The sequence below is a fragment of the Taudactylus pleione genome, unplaced genomic scaffold (assembly GCF_031769625.1).
Source record: "Taudactylus pleione unplaced genomic scaffold, aTauple2 ptg000687l, whole genome shotgun sequence".
Lineage (NCBI taxonomy): Eukaryota > Metazoa > Chordata > Amphibia > Anura > Myobatrachidae > Taudactylus > Taudactylus pleione.
In genome coordinates this window covers 162,525-183,793 of record NW_028285089.1, presented here as the reverse complement: position 1 = coordinate 183,793, position 21,269 = coordinate 162,525, and the positions used below count along the sequence as shown (strand labels likewise).

The 21,269-nt window shown below is 46.7% G+C and overlaps 1 protein-coding gene across 2 annotated transcripts in view; it reads right to left on the bottom strand.

The window, feature by feature from the left end:
- CAMKK1 (calcium/calmodulin dependent protein kinase kinase 1) overlaps positions 1 to 21,269 on the bottom strand; it is a 315,340-nt gene that overhangs the window by 184,007 nt on the left and 110,064 nt on the right. For both annotated transcript variants that reach the window (XM_088456133.1, XM_088456134.1), the window contains exon 3: positions 10,510 to 10,557. In XM_088456133.1, the coding sequence (XP_088312259.1) occupies positions 10,510 to 10,557 (48 nt within the window). The remainder of the gene's footprint in view (positions 1 to 10,509; positions 10,558 to 21,269) is intronic.

The window sequence follows — 21,269 nt, the reverse complement described above, 5'->3', positions numbered from 1 at the left end:
CATAAAGGTGCGCACATCCGGGATTGTAGCAATCCTACGGTGAAACCAGACAGATAGGGCCGAAACCTGTACCTTCAAAGAAGCAAGGCGAAGCCCATGATCTAGTCCCGCTTGCAGGAAGGCGAGAATCCGAGACAGACGAAACTCCCGCGGTGCATAACCTCTCGGTCGACACCACTGGAAGAACGTATGCCACACGCGATGGTATATCCTCGCGGAAGACGGTTTCCGAGCTTGTAACATGGTACGCACCACAGAGCTGGAAAACCCCCAGGACCTTAGCATGGCCGTCTCAACAGCCACGCCGCCAAAGACAGCCGAGTCAGGTCCGGGTGAAGACAAGGACCCTGAGACAGAAGGTCCGGTCGTAGCGGCAACCGCAGAGGACTGTCCACGGACAGACCCTGAAGGTCTGAGAACCAGTGCCGTCTGGGCCACGCGGGAGCTATCAACAGGAGCGTCCCTCCTTCCTGTTTGAATTTCCGGATTACCCGTGGAAGAAGGGAGACCGGAGGGAACAGGTATGCGAACCTGAACGTCCACCGGACGGACAGAGCATCCACCAGAGACGCCCCTTCGTCTCTTGTGCGAGACCCGTACACCGGCAACTTGTTGTTGTGCCGGGACGCCATGAGGTCGATTTCTGGAAGACCCCACCTGTCCACCAGTAGTTGAAAAACGTCCGGGTGCAGGGACCATTCCCCTGGATGAACGTCCTGGCGACTTAGAAAGTCCGCCTCCCAATTTAGCACTCCCAGGATGAAGACCGCTGATATGGCCGGAAGATTGCGCTCCGCCCAAACCAGGATCCGAGAGACCTCTACGAGAGCCGCCCGACTGCGAGTTCCTCCTTGCCTGTTTATGTAGGCCACGGTGGTAGCATTGTCCGACTGGACCTGCACCGGGTGACCCTGGAGAAACCGCTGTACCTGCAGGAGAGCATTGAAGACCGCACGGAGTTCCAAGATATTTATTGGAAGCTCCGCTTCTGTCGGTGTCCACCTGCCCTGGAACAAGTGTGGACCCGAAACTGCTCCCCAGCCCCGAAGACTGGCGTCCGTTGTCAACAGGACCCAATTTGGAACCCAGAACGGACGTCCCTTGTTGAGGTGGGTCGTCTTTAACCACCACGCAAGGGACAGGCGAACCTCCGGGGTGAGCACAATCGTCTGGAACTTCAGAGACTGAGGCAGCCCGTTCCACTTGGACAGGATCAGGTGCTGCAGAGGTCTGGAGTGAAACTGGGCGTATTCCACCATGTCGAACACCGACACCATGGAGCCCAGTAACCTCATCGCCGAGTGTAAGGACACCCGGCGGCTGTGCAGACAACTGCGCACCCTTGACTGTAAAGCAGAGATCTTGTCCTCCGTCACGAAGATCCTTTGCTGTCCCGAGTCCAATAAGGCTCCAAGATGCAGAATCCTCCGAGACGGGATTAGAGTGGACTTCTGCCAGTTGATTAGCCAGCCGTGCCGTTGCAGCAGTGCAATGGTCAGGTCCAAGTGGTGTAACAGGAGCTCTGGAGATCCTGCCACCAATAACAGGTCGTCCAAGTACGGCAACATGCGGACTCCTTGCAGCCGCAGAGAAGCCGCCATGACCGCCATAGCGTCCTGTATGACCAATGACACCATGTAGTCCCCACGTTCCAGCGCCAGAATGATGGACCGTAGGGTCTCCATCCGAAACTTCGGGACCCGCAAAGACTTGTTGAGTGCTTTGAGGTTGAGAATCGGACGATATGACCCATTGGGTTTCTGTACCAAAAATAGATTTGAATAGAAACCCTGGCCCCTCTGGGAGAATGGAACAGGCACTATAACTCCAGCCTGGAGCATAGTGTGCAATACCTTCCGCAGCTCCGTAGCCTTGTTCCGGTCTGATGGTAGACCCGTGGTGAAGAATCGAGCCGGGGGTCTGTGCCGGAAGGAGAGGGCGTACCCGTGAGAGACCACCTCCAGAACCCAAGTGTCTGTCGTAGTGAACGACCAACACCGGGAGAACTGCAGCAGGCGGCCTCCCACCCTGGGATCCCCCAAGGGGAGACCCGGACCGTCAGGCCGCAGGCTTGTCATCTGGCTTGGGGGCCGGACGTCTGGTACTCCATGCCTGTTTCCGGGGCTTGACCGATTTCTTAGGGCCAGCCTGTCGAGGAAACGACTGTGGTTTGGGCCTGCCCTGGGCCCTAGATGACCGAAAGGACGATGGTCCAGAACCAGAAGGAGCAGCGGCCGACGGGAGACAAGCAGATTTGGCTGCCGCCAGCGTGGCCACAATCTTATCCAGATCCGGACCGAAGAGAACTTCTCCGGTAAACGGCAACGCTTCCAGACCTTTCTTGGATCTGCGTCCGCCTTCCAGGATCGCAGCCACAAGGTGCGACGAGCAGCTACCGCTGCTGAAGAAATTCTAGACACCAGAGTACTAATGTCTAGAGCCGCCTCGTTGATGTAGGTGGCCGAATCACGGAGATTGCCAATCAACTCCGCCTGTTCGGCCGGACAGTCGGATTCAAAAGAAGCCTCTAATGAATCCGCCCAGCGCTCCATCGCTCTGGCAACCCAGCAAATGGCCATAGCCGGCCGTGCTGCCCCCCCTGCAAGGGAATAAGCGGACTTCAGGCAGATTTCTACCTTGCGGTCCGTAACATCCTTAAGGGAGGACATGGATGGCATCGGCAATGTGGCACTACGGACAAGACGGGTCACGTGAGAATCCACCTGTGGAGGGGATTCACACTTAGCAAAATAATTATCCGCGAACGGATAAGCCACCGCCAGGCGTCTCTGCGGCTGGTATCTTTTGCCAGGTTGTTTCCACGCCTCCTCTAAATGGTTCACCAACTGACCCGAAAGAGGAAAGACTGTGGCATCGCCCTTCACATCTTTGAAAAAGGCATACTTAGATTTAGCCGCTGGGGGAACTTCGTCCTCAATCACCAAGGCTGTGCGGACCGCCCGAATAAGTCCAGGAATATATACTTTGGACTTAGCATCAGCGTCCTTAGTATGGAAAGGTTCCTGATCGTAAGGATCCAGAATCTCCCCATCATCAGACGTCCCTTCGTCATCCTCATAAGGAGCGGACAGAGACGCCACCGGCCTTTTATGAGGCCGCATCACAGACTCCCCTTGCAACACATCCGACAAGTGCTGTACAGAACTCGTCAGGGAGTTAACCCACGCTGGCTCCTGAGAACCCGGGAGCGGGGAAATAGGGAGACTGTGGGGTACCACCAATTGTCGTGGGAACCCCTGCATGGGTGACGACACCACAGACTGCTGGGACAAACCCATCGGAGTAAACGCGGGCTGCGGAGCTAACTGGCCCACTAAAGCTGTTAACGCCTGAGCGAAACAAGCCCAGGGCGGCTCCTGTACCGGTGCTGTAACCGTAATAGGCCGCGCCATGGACAAACACTGCCGGCAAAGGCCCTCCGCGCTACCCTCCCCCTCCGCTAACGGTACTTTGCACGTGGTACACTGTAGCCGGAGGGGAAAATCACTTTCAGACATGATGGCACCACGTATGTGACCTCTCTCACCAATTAAGTATTAAATAGGCGAGAGACCACCCTGCAGCACCGCACCGCAAGGGCTTTAGCAGAAAGAACAGGGACAGTAATAAAGCTGACAGTTTAGAGAAGAAAAGTTACAGGCAGCGCTAGCACAGTCACATACAATGCAGAGAAATAACAATTCCTGCACTAACAGCGCTGATCACTCAACTACACAGACACAGGGCCTGGTAGGACACAGCGCTGCATACACAGACCTGAGCCACAGCGGAGGAGAGGTATGCGGGGGGACCCAGACCACGATGCTTCCTTCCAGACTTCCAGCAGCGTTCACCATGCGTTGCTGAGAAGATGGCCGCCGAGGAGCAGAGAGAAGCTGGCCTGGGGGAGGAGCGCTGACACAGGACCAGTCAGCACAGTGCAGAGAGGGCTGTGTGCAGCGGGGGAGGCGCCGGCTGTGAGACAGGGAAGGCGCGCTCCCCTGGCATGCATTTAACCCCTGGGACGCCGCAGCGCTACCGCTCTGCTGCGGTCCGCTGTCCCAGGGGGTAGTGGAAGCGCAGGTTGGTCGCCTGGCTCCACGCTGCAGCCAGTCCCCAGGGAGCCCCCTGCCTGGGGACTTAGGACCATGTGATCAGCGGGGACCCACCGCGGGACCCCGCTGCTTACCTCTGTCCCCCTTGAATCCGGCCATGGTCCGGAGCATCTGGGGTCACCGCTAGCTGTGACCCCAGACGCCCACCAGCATCCCCGGATCAGTACCAGCGTTCTGGTACCGGCGGGGTGTAGGGAAGACAGCATGGACGTCAGGACTGACTGTCCATGCTGTTCATCCAGATGTGCAGCCACAGCTGCATGAAGAAAAAGCTTCAGGGGCTCTTCTAGCCCCCACTCCAACAGGTGCACCCGACTCCGGCCGGGCACCAAACTAAACTGAGGTGCCTTGGCCCGGGGGCGGGGTATAGGAGGGGGACCTAGTGCATCCTGGGAGGCTGAAAGCTTAACTCTTTGGTGCCCTGCGACTGACGTCACACCTATACCCCAAGGTATCCTGTGGATACCCTATGGACCCTGAAGTAGAAAGTTAGATTTAGGATTGTTTAGTTTGTCCCATTACTTTTGGCCCCTTAAAAAGTGGAAGGCACATATAGAAACAGTTGTAATTTCTACACCGTTCACCTGATTTGGATGTAATTACCCTCAAATTAAATCTGAAAGTCTGAAGTTAAAGCACATCTTGTTTGTTTCATTTCAAAGCCATTGTGGTGGTGAATAGAGGCCAAAATATGAAAATTCTGTCAATGTCCCAATATTTATGGACCTGACTGTAAATGTACATAATACAATGCAGTACAAATCATAGACTATAAAAATCCAAACAATACACTGAACATTTGTATAAAGCTTTAAGAAAACCAAGAATACCATAGGCAACATTAAAGTCCAACCAGTGCGTGAAACCCATCAGGATGCATAGACTCATGCTGCACATAGGCATCAAGAATCAGGACCAGATTCAATCAAGTCGTGTTTCCTATGTAGAACACAGCTGAATGACCACGCATTTCACCAGGGGGAAGCCACATTTAAATTTATAGTATGTAACTACCCTTAGGAATTAAGCTTCAACATCTAAAATGATTTTTTTTGTCTGAAAAAGTAATTCAATCAGAGCTATCTAGTAGATTCTAATCTTTTCTCTATTCAAAGATAAACTGACTTATAAAACAGATAAAAGGGCTTTGCATTCAAATGTCTTAAATTATTTTTCCTCTTACTAGCAACAGACAGGTAGAAAAAAATATATCCCCATGGCACTGAAGCCGCTATGACTACAATTAAGCAGTGAGGGAAGTTCTAGCTGTGGATTTTTTACATTGGTAATTGTTCAAAGAGCTTGCCAAAGAAACAGCTCCATGATAAATGATGCTAGCTGGTTATACTAATTACCTAGTCAGCTTAATTGTATTCCAGATATAAATGAATGTAATTAAAGAACACAAACAAAATAAAAAAAACTGGGGATAGTTTCAGACCAGAAGGAAGATGGGCCGTATAAATACACATAGTCAGCCCTATTTTTTATATAATATCTATATTTGTTTGATCACAGCATTTCCTTTTTCATTAGTGATCTATGACTCTTATGTTTAAATTACAGTAACAGAGCATTGATGCAAAATAACTTAACCTAAGCGCATAACAATCATGTATACAGACCTTGATTTTATTTAACTGCTTTCCTTAGATATTTGATTGTCTTTCCTCACTTGAATGGAGTTCTAAATAGAAGTTACATTCAATAGCAGTAGTGTTGTGTATTAAAAGCTTGATATATAATAGAAGCATGTTTGAAACATGCTGCAACCATCACAAATCATCACCTGATAAAAGGAGATTGTTTTACAGCAAAGCATGGTACTGTGGGCTAATATATTTTTGTCTATTCTAATAAACAAACAATCCATCCTCTTTAAAATACACAAAATTAAAATGTTTTATTGTTTCATTCATTCATTATTTTGAAAGAGGAGGCAATTCAGCATTAAGGAGTAAATATCCTAAAAGTCGATTTTGGTTCCATTTAAAATCCACTAAAATAGAACCTGTTACGGTTTCTTAGGACTCGCTGTGTAAGACCTCTAGAGCCAATAACAGCCACCCGCTGTTCCATTAGAACTGCTCAGCAACAGAAGGAACTGTGCGGATGCGTGGCTGGAGAACAGGATTTCCCAGAGGAAGAGCGACAACTGGGACAGAAGAAGGTAACAAGGCGCACCGGAGACTTGTGACGGAACCAACATCCCCTCAAAATCGACCACATAGTTTCTATTCAAAAGTGATCATTTACTCAGTCGATTTTGGGTTCCATTATGATTTCGATGATGCATTGGTTTCTATTTGAAGTTCTAAATGTGTTTTATACACCCTTCATAGAACCCAAAATAGACACAAAATTATACAAAAGCATTCCTATTGGCCAAAACATGTCACACGCACTATTACCCACAAGCACCTTCTTCACAGTGCACATTTGCATATCCACAATTTTTAAAAATCCATTGTTATGCTTTTAAATGCCTGATTTATAAAGTCAATGTGCCCCATGTACTTCTCTCACTGTTTTTTTTTCCTTTTAAGGGCCGTATTCAATTAGAAGCGAAAAGCCGAGATCCGCGTAAAAGTAGCGCCGATTGAGATTTTTCGCCAGGCGGAAACTTATTTCCGTATTCAATTCCATCCGCTTTTCGCATACGTGGAAAGTCAATGCAATGTAAAAGGCGATAAAGATTTGCCTCTGAATAGCAAGGTAACTTTAAGCATAGCACCAGTGTGGATGTATCATGCAAAAACATACATAAATGGATGCTCCTGTTGCAGCTTACATGGAATGATCTAACACAGGCACATAAAGGTATCTTTTCATTTCCTGGATAGATTCCATCCCAATATAATCTCCAGCATATAAAAGAAGAAACTTCTCAGTGTAGTGTCATGCCAAAATGCTCTCCATCTCTCGCTTCCTATGGTTTTAACTAGGGGGACACGTGCGGTGTATCAATACATCTGAATATCTTGGGAGTTTGGATTTGTTGGTTTCCCTAGACCACATATGGTGTCTACCAGTTGATTTACATCAATACTGATATAGATATTATATTTTGTTTTCATTTGCATATTACCTATTGAGGATAACCCTGCAACGCAGAGTGGAACATCATTTAGTTGCAAGGTCGTTCATATACGGACTTTTTTATTTCTGGAACAAGTTCGGCGCAAGAACTTTATATATGTTTTTCTGTTGTAGGACATTATTGTTCCTTACAATTTTTATCAGTGTGATAAACATGCTTAAAATGAAAATATATATATTTATTAACGGTTATTTATATAGCACACACAAACTACACAATGTTTTTGTTTAGAATATTTCAGTCATTCACATCAGTACTGGCCCAGTGGAGCTTACAATCTATATTCCCTACTACCTACCAGTATATTTTTGGAGTGTGGGAGAAAACCCCGGAGCACCCGGAAGAAACCCATGCAAACATGGAAAATATTAAGAGTTGTGGTAAGAATTTACCCTTGCTAACTCTATTTCTTTGAAGTCCATATGGTCCACAGGGATTACCATGGGGTGTAGTTGGTTGGAGTGAGCCGTGCACCAAACAGTTAAAGCTTTAGCTCCAAGGATGCACCGTCCCTCCTCCACAAATACCCCACCCCCAGCCACAGGCAGCCAGTTTTGTAAGCAAGCCCAAGGCAGGAGTAGGAGAGAGGAGAAGGTAGAACAATCTACACAAGAAACAATTTCACAAAAGATGAGAGAATCAGTGACCGAGAGAAAATACCCAATGAAGTCAGGTGCGTCAGGGTGGGCGCCCTGTGGACCCTATGGACTTCGGAGAAATAGAGTTAACAAGGGTAAGTTCTTACCATAACTCTTAATTTCTTCTTCGGGGTCCACAAAGATTACCATGGGGACGTCCTAAAACAGTTTCCCCTAAGGGTGGGGACGCGCCTGAGCAGAAAGGAGAATCCTGCGCCCAAAGGAAGCATCCTGAGAGGCAAAAGTCTTAAAGGCAAAAAACCTAAGGAAGGTGTGGGCAGAACCACACACTCTTCAATCAAAATTAAAACCCCGGGTAACCACTTATGGAAGGTAACCACTCCGGGTACTGAGGACTGCTCTATCCTAGATAAGAAATAAAAACGCAAGCACCCAGAAAATCCTAAAACCATAAGGTCATAACCTCTGGGTGAGCACCCTTAAAAATAAGAGTGCTAGGCTCTGTAACAGATGCAGGCTGGGGAAGGCTTTCTCGCCCCAAACATCGTCCTGACCACAGAGCTAGAGAAACTTTTGGCTCTTAAGAGGGATAACTTGAAGAGCCACATCATCAAAGACAGACGAGGAAGGTCAGAGTGGAGACAAGGACCCTGTGCTACCATAACAGGTCCGGGCATATAGGAAGGGGAAAAGGAGTGTCTATGGAGAGACACTGTGGAACGGTGAACCAGTGGTGACTGGACCAGGCTGGAGCTATCAGTTTCACTGTGCCACCTTCCTGCTTGAATTTCCGGAGAACCCTTGGGAGGAGGGAAATCAGAAGAAAAGGTATGCAAAATTGAAATTCCATTGCACTGCCAGAGCATCCACGAAATCGTTGGTTGGATGGCGTAATAGGCATATGCACATACGCATTCTGAATGTCCAGGGAAACCATAAAATCCCCAGGTTTCATTGCCGGAACAATAACTTGTAAAGTTTCCTGCATGTGGCTGGGGGCAGGTTATAGATGGAGGAGGGCAGGTGCATCCTGGGAGCTAAAGCTTTAACTGTTTGGTGTACGGCTCACTCCAACCAACCTCATGGTAATCCCTGTGGACCCTGAAGAAGAAAATACAAACTTCACACAGAGTGTGCCTATAGCTGGGTACACACTAGACGATATCTCATCCAATCCCATCGTCTAGTGTGTATCCATGATATGTGCGCTTCCGTGAGTCGCTAGCGACATTGCCAGTCGGCTCTACTGCAGGGCCGAAGGGAAATGTCACTAATGATGCCATGGTGCATAATGTAGCATGACACGTACCCCCCCCACCGTCGGAACTGGCATCGGCAACTACATTTGCACTTGCTGCATACCGGGTCCAGTCACCGGCGATGTCATGCTGGGTACACATCACTAAGTGTGTACCCAGCATTACTCAGGTATTGATCTCAAGATGTCAGGGTATGAAAAATCTTACACGTTTAAATATATGACCTACATTTGGAAGGTCTCTAGTGCAGCTATCATTCCCGACATTTTTTTTATAATTTTAAAGAATAAACCAGAAGTTCCCAAATGCGGTCCCCAACTGTTCCTGCTTTAGAGGTATCCATGGTTGAGCACAACCAACAGTTCAGGTTGAGCAGTCCCCAACAGCTCATGGTTGAGCAGTCCCCAACAGTTCAGGTTGAGCAGTCCCCAACAGTTCAGGTTTAGAGATATCCATGGTTTAGTACCGCAGTCAATTTGATTTAACTACCTGTGCTCAACCATGGAAATCTCTAAAACATGAACTGTTGGGGAGCCTTGAGGACCGCGTTTGGGAACCTCTGGAATAAACTATTTTTCAGCATTGAGGAATTGCAAACAGTATAAAAATCATACTGCGGTTTCCATCGTAAGCAGTGTTCTTGGGTTTTTTCAAGCATTATTCTGTAAACCAGACTGCTACTTTGCCAGAAGAAAGGAGTATACAGTAACTTGAAATAACTAGTAGACCAGAGCAACCCATGATTATCTTCCATCAGTCAGCCAATATGCTTTGTCTACTTATTACCTACATACCTCATATACCATATCAAATCATATGACATCATAATGGCAAGAGAGGAACATTTTAGATATTGTCACCATGAAGAATGAGAAGAGGATTATTTCTCCATAAGAGTCTATGCTTCAGTCCCCCACCCCCCAACACACACCTCCAGCCTTCCCCATGAATTCAAAATAAGTTAAATAAGTACAATAATAATACAAATCTAATTGATAGATGTAGGAAAAGCTGGGCATATAATAACCTTCACAGAGATATAGTAAAGTGCTTTTCATTCACTGACCAGGATAATGCTGCAGTTAGCGACACACCAGCATCTGGCTAGCCAACCCCATGTTACCTCCCACTAACACGCACTGAAATCACCAGCTCTTGCATCCAAAATCATTCTGCGCCTCCCTGCGATAACCATTATGACATATGCGCAGACTTACAACATCGGCCAGCTGCGTGCGGCATCCACACTGCTCCCACCTCTGAATCAGGTACAGTACTACATCTCAACTCAATTTGTGAGACAGCAAAAGGTGATATAGATATGTAGTCACAACACTGACTAACCTAGATCTGAAAGATTTTGGCTTGAACATTATTTTCTCTGTTGTTTAGGGCCAATAAAATCTGTAGGTATTTGTAATTTACAGTACACTTACTTTGCCAATTTCAGTTTGCAATTTGTACTGGTTCAGCTGCACACAGTCCTTTAAAAGAAAAAGAAAGAACAATTAGAAATGACATATGCTGCTGAAATATTACTTGAAAGTGTTACAGCATGTAAAACAATTAGCATTTCTTACACAAGGAATTGTTCCAGGCCAGCGATTCAGAAAAAGGCGACAGATTCATAACAGAGTCCTACAGCTCTCTATTTAGACGTTACACTTGTTTCTCAGACTCTAAGTACTACTGCTTCCAGAACATGTGAATGACAGAAACAGTAATTGCATAAGCTCTTTTTTACTCTAACAAACAATGAACAAGATGTATCTTTATTTAATCACATTTCTGTATTGTAAAGAAGACATAGGTCATGCACATCTAAAACCCAAGTGTGCACCTTACAAAATGGCACCCCCTTTCCCCAGCACATGCACAGAAGAAGAGGCTAGAGCAGTGTCGACAGGTTCCTACTGAAAGCATGGGGCTTGGAGATGCACTGCTCTGCCCCTAGCAGCATACTTCACAACTAGTAGATGATCAAATTCCATAGTAGCTAAATTACCATATAGCAGAAGAAACTCTGTTACAAACAGCTTTTTAACTAAAGAATAAAAGAAGAAATTAGGACTCATGAACAGCCCCAATGAACACTTGGAATATATGCCCTTTGCAATTTCCAACAAGAGGCTAAGCTCGGGAAGTAGGTTTTGTTGAGATGCAATATAGCATGATATACAGTATACAGTATGTTTGCACGGATACATGTTTAATAAAACCATCATGCAAGTTGTGATTACCCAAGAAGCGGCATTGAAGCAAATGGCTATTGTAAAAAAAGACTATTACTTTGACAATCATTAATACACAGTGAATACCAGTGAGGAATAAATAAAGATCAGGGACTGTGTAGTCATCAGATACAAGCAGTATTTGTCCCTTAGCTCTTTTTTTATTTATTTTTTTAACTCAGATTGTATTACATTAAAATGAAAAACATAGCACCAACAAGTCTTATGGTGCATACACACAGTTATCGTTCAGTCGTCCACTTTATCGTCCATTTTTAACACAAAAACGATCAACGATGACAACGCGCGTTCCCGCAGGTCGTTCGTCATCATCGTTCATCGGGTTAACATGCAGGCCAACCTGACGATGACGTCAGGTTGCTGCATGTTGGGGAATGGGGGAGAGAGCCCGGCGCTGAACGAAATCATTAATGATATAGTTCAGCGGGTGTGCTCAATGTCATGAACGACATTGAGCATACCCTGCCAGGGACACACTAGACGATATCGCTCAGGGAGCATATCGTCTAGTGTGTACGCACCATTAATTGCACATAATGGTAAATGTTTGATGATAGAACATGATATAACTGAGAGAATGAGTAGTATAAATATGTACACATAATATCATGTATAAAATGCCTTATAATCACATGTACTTCTGTTTGTGTTCTCTGCTAGGAACAAGTTTCCATCAGGAACTGAAGATAACTTGAGAATATTAAAGAAAGGCACACAGCTTCATGGAAGTAAATATTACATTGACTCATGGTTGCCTACTTTCTCGGTTCAGTCGGGAGCCTCCCGAAAATGGAGTGCCGCGCCCGACCCCCTGCAAGAGACGGCAACTCTTACGGATTGGCCACTGTCCCCCGTCGGTCGAACCCACTTCTCGAGCGGAAGTGGGCATCCCGAGGGGGGTGGTGGTGGTGGGGGGAGGGCGATGACGCGATTTGCGCTGAATCACCTAATTGTAGCCCCGCCTTTGATATCGCCATTGTTAAGTGGGGCCCCGATTGCACCGCCATGCCCCCACACCAGCCACTTATGCCGCTACGCCCCTTGCTACACCAACCTGGCTGCCCCTAGGGAGGGGAAGGCCAGAAAGTCAGTAAGTATGCATTAACTTTGATTTTACAAATGTTTAAATAGATTAGCAATTATGGATTAACTAAATACATGATAAAAAACTGGATTTTTGGTACTAGGAGTCCATCTGGGGGACACAGACACATTTGGTTTAAAGCTCAGGGCGTCCAGAACCCAAACTTGACAGGTTAATTCACTAGTGAATAAAAGCCCTTCTCCATCAGCAGCACATAGGTTATGAGTTACAAGTCCCCAGGAGTCAACACAGGGCCTGATTCAGAGCCGGACGCTCTGACAGAGCGCTCGCTCTGAATCAGGGCCGTCCCTCTGTTTTTTAAGAGCGGCCTCCTGGCCGCTCGCATAGCTGTGGGTCACCACCAACAGCTATAGCGAGCGGCCAGGGAGATGGTCGCGATGGTCAAGACCATCGCGACCATCGGGCTTGCGACGAGACCCTTGTGGTAGGGTCTCGTTGCCGCAAGCCGTAGAGTGCTTTCGGCTCTACCAGAGCCGAAAGCACTCCCACTGAAATCACTTGTGATGTCAGTGGGGCCGGCCCCAGACGGTAGGCGTTCCCACGGGAACGCCTCCGTCTGGCCAGCCACGCCCCCAGCTCGCCCACCAAAGGGGGCGTGCTGTCACTCAACATCGACAGCACATCCCCTTTGGTAAGAGACCCGTCGTGTGCATGCGCACTGGGCCAACATCGACCCGCTTGCGAGCGCTCAGCGCTCGCGAGCGGGTCTGAATCAGGCCCACAGTCAGCTTCTCTACCTCAGGGACTGCAATTTTTGGTATCTCTTACTTCATGGTCAAAGTATTAGTGGGGCCATAGACTTAACCAAGGTTGGCTCTTCTGCCACTTTCGGCTGGCTTACCTCTGCTGGATCACGACTCTCCTCGCATGCCGAATATGAGACCATGAGGGCCTGTTTGTCTAATGGGTAATTTGGCTTGCCATTTAGCATAGGAAATAACCTGTTTACTTCCACATCTTTATAAGACTATGTTTAACATTAGTAAACTGAAATGTGTAGATATGCTGTCAAAAAACTATTTATATACAAAACAGAAATACAGGTAAAGACTCGAAAGGTATAGATAAACGCTAAACCACCCCTTTTTGCACTAGCAATGCAACTCATCCCTCTGTGTCACTCATGTCTGTCTATCTCTCAGCTATAGTGTCACTGGTGTGCTCGGATTGTCTGTGGGTCCGAACTGGAGTCTCTAGTAGCAGTGAGTTCTGGAGTGGATGTCTGGAAACTGGCTGGTCTGATGTAGTTTCTGGTCATAGGACCTGTTTGGAATGGGTTAGATTATAACCAAAAGTTGAATTATGGCTCTTGATGAGTAAGGATGCTGGAAGTACAGCTGGAATAACACTGGATTGATCTGGATGCTAAAGCACCGGAATGTGACCGGATAGCTGGATCACCGGGATGGAATCGATGGTGCTGGTTATCGGTCTGGATCCTATGATACAGGATATCGGAATGGAACCGCACGGTACTGTGACCGGATGACCTCAACTCGACACCCCATCACAGGTTGGGTTTGATCCCCACTGGATCTTGGGGCATCAGGGATTCCCGCTTACCACCAGTAACTGCCTGTTACTGACTCCGCCCACTGAGAAGTGGACGTGTAACGATGCTGCCACCACCAAACTCCTTGAATCAGCATTTGGAACCGCTCACGAACACCCAGGTTCCTACCTCCGGCACCTGGAACTGCTTCTGCTGCGTATGCGTTGACAAGCTGAGGCCACACCTCCTGGTTGGTGATGCTGATTCCCCCTGATTCCTTGTAATGAATCAGGCTCTACATGGTAACTGGTAAAGGGCTTGAGCTTGGAGAAGCTTGGGCTCATCCAGAACAGCCGGAGAATGGAAAAGCGTTTAGCCCAATTCTGTTGGTCGCAGGATTCAAATGCAGTTGTAGTCAGGCAAAGATATTTATTGCTCAATAGTCCTAAAAAAGACCCTTCTCCTCCACTTCAAGGGGGTACAGCATACAAAGATGTTACAGCAGTCTTGATGTTCAAAAGATACACACAACTCAGGCTCGCAGGCCTGGTACATATATCACTAGAATACACATTACCACATGAGCTAAATCCGCCCTGTGTTCCTTTTAGCCAATCATGCTAGCTCACAAAATATAAACACAAAACAATAGTAGGTTTTCTCATTAGCATATACGGTTTCTGAAAAGGTAAATATAATGCAAATGTTCAATGGCATTCGTCCTTTCACATGTCTATGACTAAAACCAGTTTTGGCTTTCTGAGTCTAAGGGCCTGATTCAGACCCACTCGCGAGCGGCTGTACGCTCGCAAGTGGGTCGATGGTCTGCACTGAGCATGCGCACGACGGAGGGAGCTCCGTCGTGCGCATGCGCCAGACACGACGAGCGAAGGACTTTCCTTCGCTCGTTGTGTCCGATCAAAGGGGGCGTGCTGTCAATGTTGATTGACAGCACGCCCCCTTTGGTGGGCGTGCCGGGGGCGTGCCTCCCTGACGGGGGCGTTCCCACGGGAACGCCTCCCGTCAGAAGCCGGCCCACTGACATCACTAGTGATGTCAGTGGGAGTGATTTTGGCTCTGATAGAGCCAAAATCACTCCGGAGCTTGCGGTTGAAAACCTCAACCGCAGGCTCCGGCTCGCAATTTCGATGGTCGCGATGGTCACGACCATCGCGGCCATCAAAATGCACGCTCGTATAGCCTGTGGGTGGTGACCCACAGCTATACGAGCGTCCAGGAGGACGCTCCATGAAAAAGGAGCCCGGCCCTCATGCAGAGCGTGCGCTCTGCTCAGAGCGTACGGCTCTGAATGAGGGCCTAAGTTCTTCCACACAATTAAAGCTTCTTAAACACAAGCAAATTGCTCTCCCCAAACTTGCTGGGTATTGTACACAGGGACACACAGGAGCCTTCTGAAGTGCATTTTATTGAAAGTGCTGTAAACGAAGGGTATGGTCACTACGTCAGCACCATAATTAACATATAACTAGGAGGTGACAATGTCTCAAAAGCCATTTGGTTCTAAATGTTACAGCCTGCTAAAATAAAAATATCATATACATTCCTTATAAGTGCTATACATTTAAAAGTACACTTCCATAACTGCACACAGCACAATGAACATAACATGTTCAAACTCATTACATATATATTCGCAGTACGTGGCGCACTGAGCCTAAAGGGCCTTTTAAAAATGGGGCCGCGGCATGAGGATTAATCCCTTCAGTGCAGTGGCAGCCATTTTAATCACATGTGGTCGGCTCCGGCCACTGGTACTGGTTGTTGGACTGGAACCGATGGTCATGATAGCTGACTGGAGACGATTGTACAGGATATCAGATGGGAACCGATGGCACAGGATCTCAGTAATGGAACCGGATACTGGAGCCAGGGGTGCAGCAAGATGGAAATCTGCACAGGAGTCGCTAAGTAGGATAGAATATCTGGAAGAGCTCTCTAATGCTACGACAGCTGGGCTGAAGACAACATTGCACTGGCAAGTGCTGTGCACAGGGAAAATCCTTATAGACCCCTGGCTTGTCAGGGATTGGCTGCAGGCATCATGTGACCGCATACTGGTCTCCTGTTTGTGGAGATCCGGTCACCTGATCCAGACTTTCATGGCTGCGGCCAGTAGCCAGCACTGGTGGGAAAGTTGCTTGTGAAAGCCAGGATGACTGCAGTAGGTGAGAAGAAACTGCAGCTAGAGGGAGTCCGTCATGGAGCCAGATCATATAGTGGGGAATCAGGTAAGTGACCCGGCAATAGTGCGGTTTGTGTATATATAGCTTCTAAGTTCTCATGAGCAGGTCTCTCCTCCCTCGGGTATTCTTCCTTTGATCACTTTTGCCATTATCCTCTCCCCACACATGAACCCGTCTACTGCACACATCAACTAGGGAACAATTTTCAGACAGCTCTGATTTTGTTTCAATGACTCTTTTATACACAGTTGTCTGTTGGTTACTTAACTTGTTTGTATGGTAAAGTTAAGCACTATATAGATTATTTGTAGAGTGTACATTATATATGTATATGCACTCTAAGGTGCCGCAAATTCTTAAGTCATTGTTTAGTGCAGGGGTGGGGGAACCTATTTTCTGCCGCGGGCCATTTTGATCTATATAACCTTACTGCGGGCCTGGTGCAGGCCACGACGCTCCGTGTGACATCACACAGGGGCAGGGCCACAACCAGCGGTGATTACAGGAATGCCTGGAGCTGTAAGGGCAGCGGTGTGACCATCTGAAGTGTCCTAAGGACGCTCCAGGCAGCACTGCTACATAGATTCTGGCTGCAGGGTGCCATTCTAGGCACCCTTCTAGCCAGATGAGGCTAGCAGAAAAAAGCTCAGAGGGCCAGACCAAATGATTTCGGGGCTGTAAAACTGTAAATATCTCAGTTTCTTCTAAAGTTAACATATATGGTTTGAAAAGAGAGAAGAATCCCAGATCAAAGCCAGTGACTTTGACAAGGAAGGCTGGATTGTCGATACAGTAGATTAGATAGATAGACAGGCAGACAGACAGACAGTGGCGGAACTCCCAGAGACAATGGAGTCATTTGCCGCCGGGCTCCAGCCCTTAAGGGGCACCTGGCTCCATTGTCCCCCAGGCCGTTCCGGGCACTGCTATGAAGATGGAGTGCTCCACCTCCAGCGGCGTCAATACGGGAGGTGCAGTCGCACCCCCTATTTGCGGGGCGCCCGCTGTAGGTGTTACCAGCGGGCGCCCGGCTCCCTCTTTCCCCCCGGCGGTAGCCGGAGGAACGGAGCTCACTCCTGAGCACCGCTTCCGGGTCCCGCAATGTACTATGGGAGTGATGTCATGACGTCACTCCCATAGTTCCAAGGAACGGGCGCCAGAAGGCAGCAGCACTGGAGCGGGGTTTCAGGTAAGTATTGTTTTTTTGGGGTATTTTTGTATGTGTGTGTGCTCTCGGGGGGGAGCTCACTACAGGGGGAATTATTGGTGGCTCACTACAGGGGGCATTATTGGTGACTCACTACAGGGGGCATTACTGGTGGCTTACTCCAGGGAGCATTACTGGGGACTTTCTACAGGGGGCATTACTAATGAGGGCTTACTACAGGGCACACTACAGGGGGCTTACTACTGGGGGCTTACTACTGGGGGCACTACAGGGGCCCTTACTACTGGGGCATTGCAAAGGGGGACCACTACTGGAGGTACTGCATAGGGGGACCACTACTGGGGGGCACTACATAGTAGGCACTGCACAGGGGGACCTCTACAGAGGGCACTTCACAGGGGGACCAATACTGGGGGAACTGCATAGGGGGGCAGAAGCTGGGGCTGGCATAGGTGCTGTGGGGGTGGTACATTTTAATTTGGGGGGGGGCACCAACATTTATCTTGCCTCCGGGCACCTGGGATGAAGTTACGCCACTGTAGATAGATATTAGAGAGAGGGATATAGATATGAGAGAGAGAGAGATATAGATATGAGAGAGAGAGAGCGATATGAGAGAGAGAGAGCGATATGAGAGAGAGAGAGAGCGATATGAGAGAGAGAGAGAGAGCGATATGAGAGAGAGAGAGAGAGAGAGAGCGATATGAGAGAGAGAGAGAGAGAGAGCGATATGAGAGAGAGAGAGAGAGCGATATGAGAGCGAGAGAGAGCGCGATATGAGAGAGAGAGAGAGAGAGAGAGCGCGATATGAGAGAGAGAGAGAGAGCGATATGAGAGCGAGAGAGAGAGCGATATGAGAGCGAGAGAGAGAGCGATATGAGAGCGAGAGAGAGAGCGATATGAGAGCGAGAGAGAGAGCGATATGAGAGCGAGAGAGAGAGCGATATGAGAGCGAGAGAGAGAGCGATATGAGAGCGAGAGAGAGCGAGAGCGAGAGAGAGAGCGAGAGAGAGAGAGAAAGATACACTGCACTCACCACTCCGAGATCTGGGGTGCATGTGGTATGTGACCACACATCTTTAAAATTGAAAAAGGGCACTCACAAGTCTTATGCAAAGAGACACCATATTTATTAGATACCACATTTAGGTCAGCATCTCGTCATAGGTCAACGTTTTGGTCCATACAGGATCTTTCTGAAGGCCACCTCACTGTTCGGCAGCAAGGAAACAAAAAAAAAAAAAAGACATACTACCCTAATGCACTGCGGCATATTTATAGCACAGTGGAACACATCAGTGCACAACACAGCCACAAACTCACCCCCGGGCTAAAGCTGGGTACACACGATACGATGTGGACCCAGCGATGTGATCCACATTCCGACGCCAGACATCGGATCCCTCCACAAGGAGCGATCTGGGGCAGGCCCGACAGATATGCCAACCCCTCCCTCCCCCCCCTGCATAGACCAGCATGGGATAGTTCGTCGATTCTCCAGATCTCCTGTGCATGCAGAAAGATCTGGAGGAGCGACGGACGACCCCATGGGAGCTCGCAGTGGACGATATCATGTCCACACACGGAACGATATAGCTGTGATATTGTTCCAATCCATCGGATTGGCCGTTATATCTCTCCGTGGTATTTTCCAATATCTAACATCATGGCTTACATTGGTATAAAGGCTGTAGGAGTACATATTGGTCACAATGGGAGCATTGTAAGTATAACTAGTCAGATAAGCTAATAGTGTGCAAAACACACACAGACACAGTGCCAGCACATACTCTGCGTAAGTACATTAACTTATATTGTATATTGCTGATTTATTCATTAATGTGTACAAGCACTTTCCTCGTATGTGCATATGTACTGTATATCCCAGACTCCATTAATACCCATGTTAATAGAATTAGTTTGATACTGTAAGAAAATAATAATTATATATTAAAACTAAAATCAACGGCGGCAATTCAATTTGCAACGCAGGGAAAAGCTATTTAATCAAATAAACTTTTCCCCGTGCTGTAAATCAAGGGTTAACACACAAACCCACTGATTCTGCGTAAACTGTGGAATCAAATGGTTTCCCCATGCATTGTACCCCTGATGGTGACTTTTTCGCGAGAACTTTTTGGAGCTGCAAGGAAAAGTCCACCTCTGAGAAATAACAGGCAGGGTTAATCCAACTATCATAATTCAGCACAGACTACTTCTCAACGTTTATAACAATCTAGTGATTCCTTATTACATAACATCCGGTTACACATGATACAATATTACTGCTGCCAGACATTTATTATCACGCTTGCAACTAACTTCAATTACTCCTGTACAAATACATCCACAGTTCCTGTTAAATGCACGCTGTAAAACATGGTGTCCTCCAACTCAGACCTCCATGTTAAAGTTATGCTGTAGCAATATTGTATAAGGGTACTATTGATCTTATGGCGGCCCTTTAAAACGGTTAAAGGACTGGACAAGGCATTTAAGAAAAAAAAAAATGATAAAGCATGTGAGTATTTAATGAGACCATCTAGGAAATTTATACAAAGATAGTTACATTCTCCTTACACAGAATAGGTATCTAAAAAAGAATTGATTTACTTGGCGCTTGGTCCACCTAAAGCAGTCAACAATATTTGAGCTGCTGCCTCTATTTATGGATGTTTGCTAATATTACATCCAAAAAAAACCAATACAAAGACAATAATAATAATAAGAGGTGCTGCTCAAATATAAATAATTTATTGAACTTTTCAAAGTTATTAGAAAATATATATATTTTTATTGTTAGATTAATAATCCTTTCTATTGTTTACATCCAAAAAGGCCATTTTGGATGTAAACAACAGAAAGGATTATTAATCTAACAATAAAAATATATATATTTTCTAATAACTTTGAAAAGTTCAATAAATTATTTATATTTGAGCAGCATCTCTTATTATTATTATTGTCTTTGTATTGGTTTTTTTTGGATGTAATATTAGCAAACATCCATAAATAGAGGCAGCAGCTATTATTATTATTGTCCTTACACAGAAAGCTGTATAATTCGCAGGTGATCAGGGGCAGGTGCAAATAGCAGATGATGGTTGCTGGCACCAGGGAATCCTTTTCGACCGACTGTTTGCGAATGCTCAAATGACATGGCTTAGTGCTTTATTCATTGCTTTGGTACAAATTATGTGACGTTTATGTCAGAGGTTCCCAAACGCGGTCCTCAAGGCACCCCAACAGTTCAGGTTTTAGAGATATCCATGGGTGAGTACAGGTAGTCAAATCAAATTGACTGAGGTACTAATTAAGTCACCTGAGGTTAAGCATGAATTTCCTTAAAACCTGGACTGTTAGGGTGCCTTAAGGACAGAGTTTGGAAACCTCTGGTTTATGAGTTTATGTGAGCATGTTTAAGAAATTTCTTGTTCTGTATTATTAGAGAGGTTTATGTAGTTTGATGCCTAATATGACATGCATTTGTTGCACATAAATGAAATTGTTTACAACATGACCGTAAGTGGGACGTAAGCATCAAACTTGTAAATGGTAAACAGAGAATGCAGCATGGTTTAAAGCAAGTCCACACAACATGTGACAGGCACTGTAAAGCTGGCCACACATCTAAAGTTTATCTGTCCTACCAGCCAACTAGTTGATTGGTTGAAATGAAAATCTGGTTACGTATGGGAGTAACTGATGATCAGCAATTTGCTCCTAAATGCCAGAGAACAGATGAAAATGGTCGTCAGACAAGTTTGTTAAATGTTTGATCTAAACAATTTGTTCAAACAACAGAAATTGTCCATTTTGCACCGTTTGGGAGCAAATTGCTGATTGTCATTTGCTTTCATACCTTACCAGCTTTTCATTCCAACCAATCAACTAGTTGGCTGGTTTGACAGATAATCTTTAGATGTGTGGCCAGCTTAAAGCGACTTCCATATTCAAAACAGCTCTCCATCTATA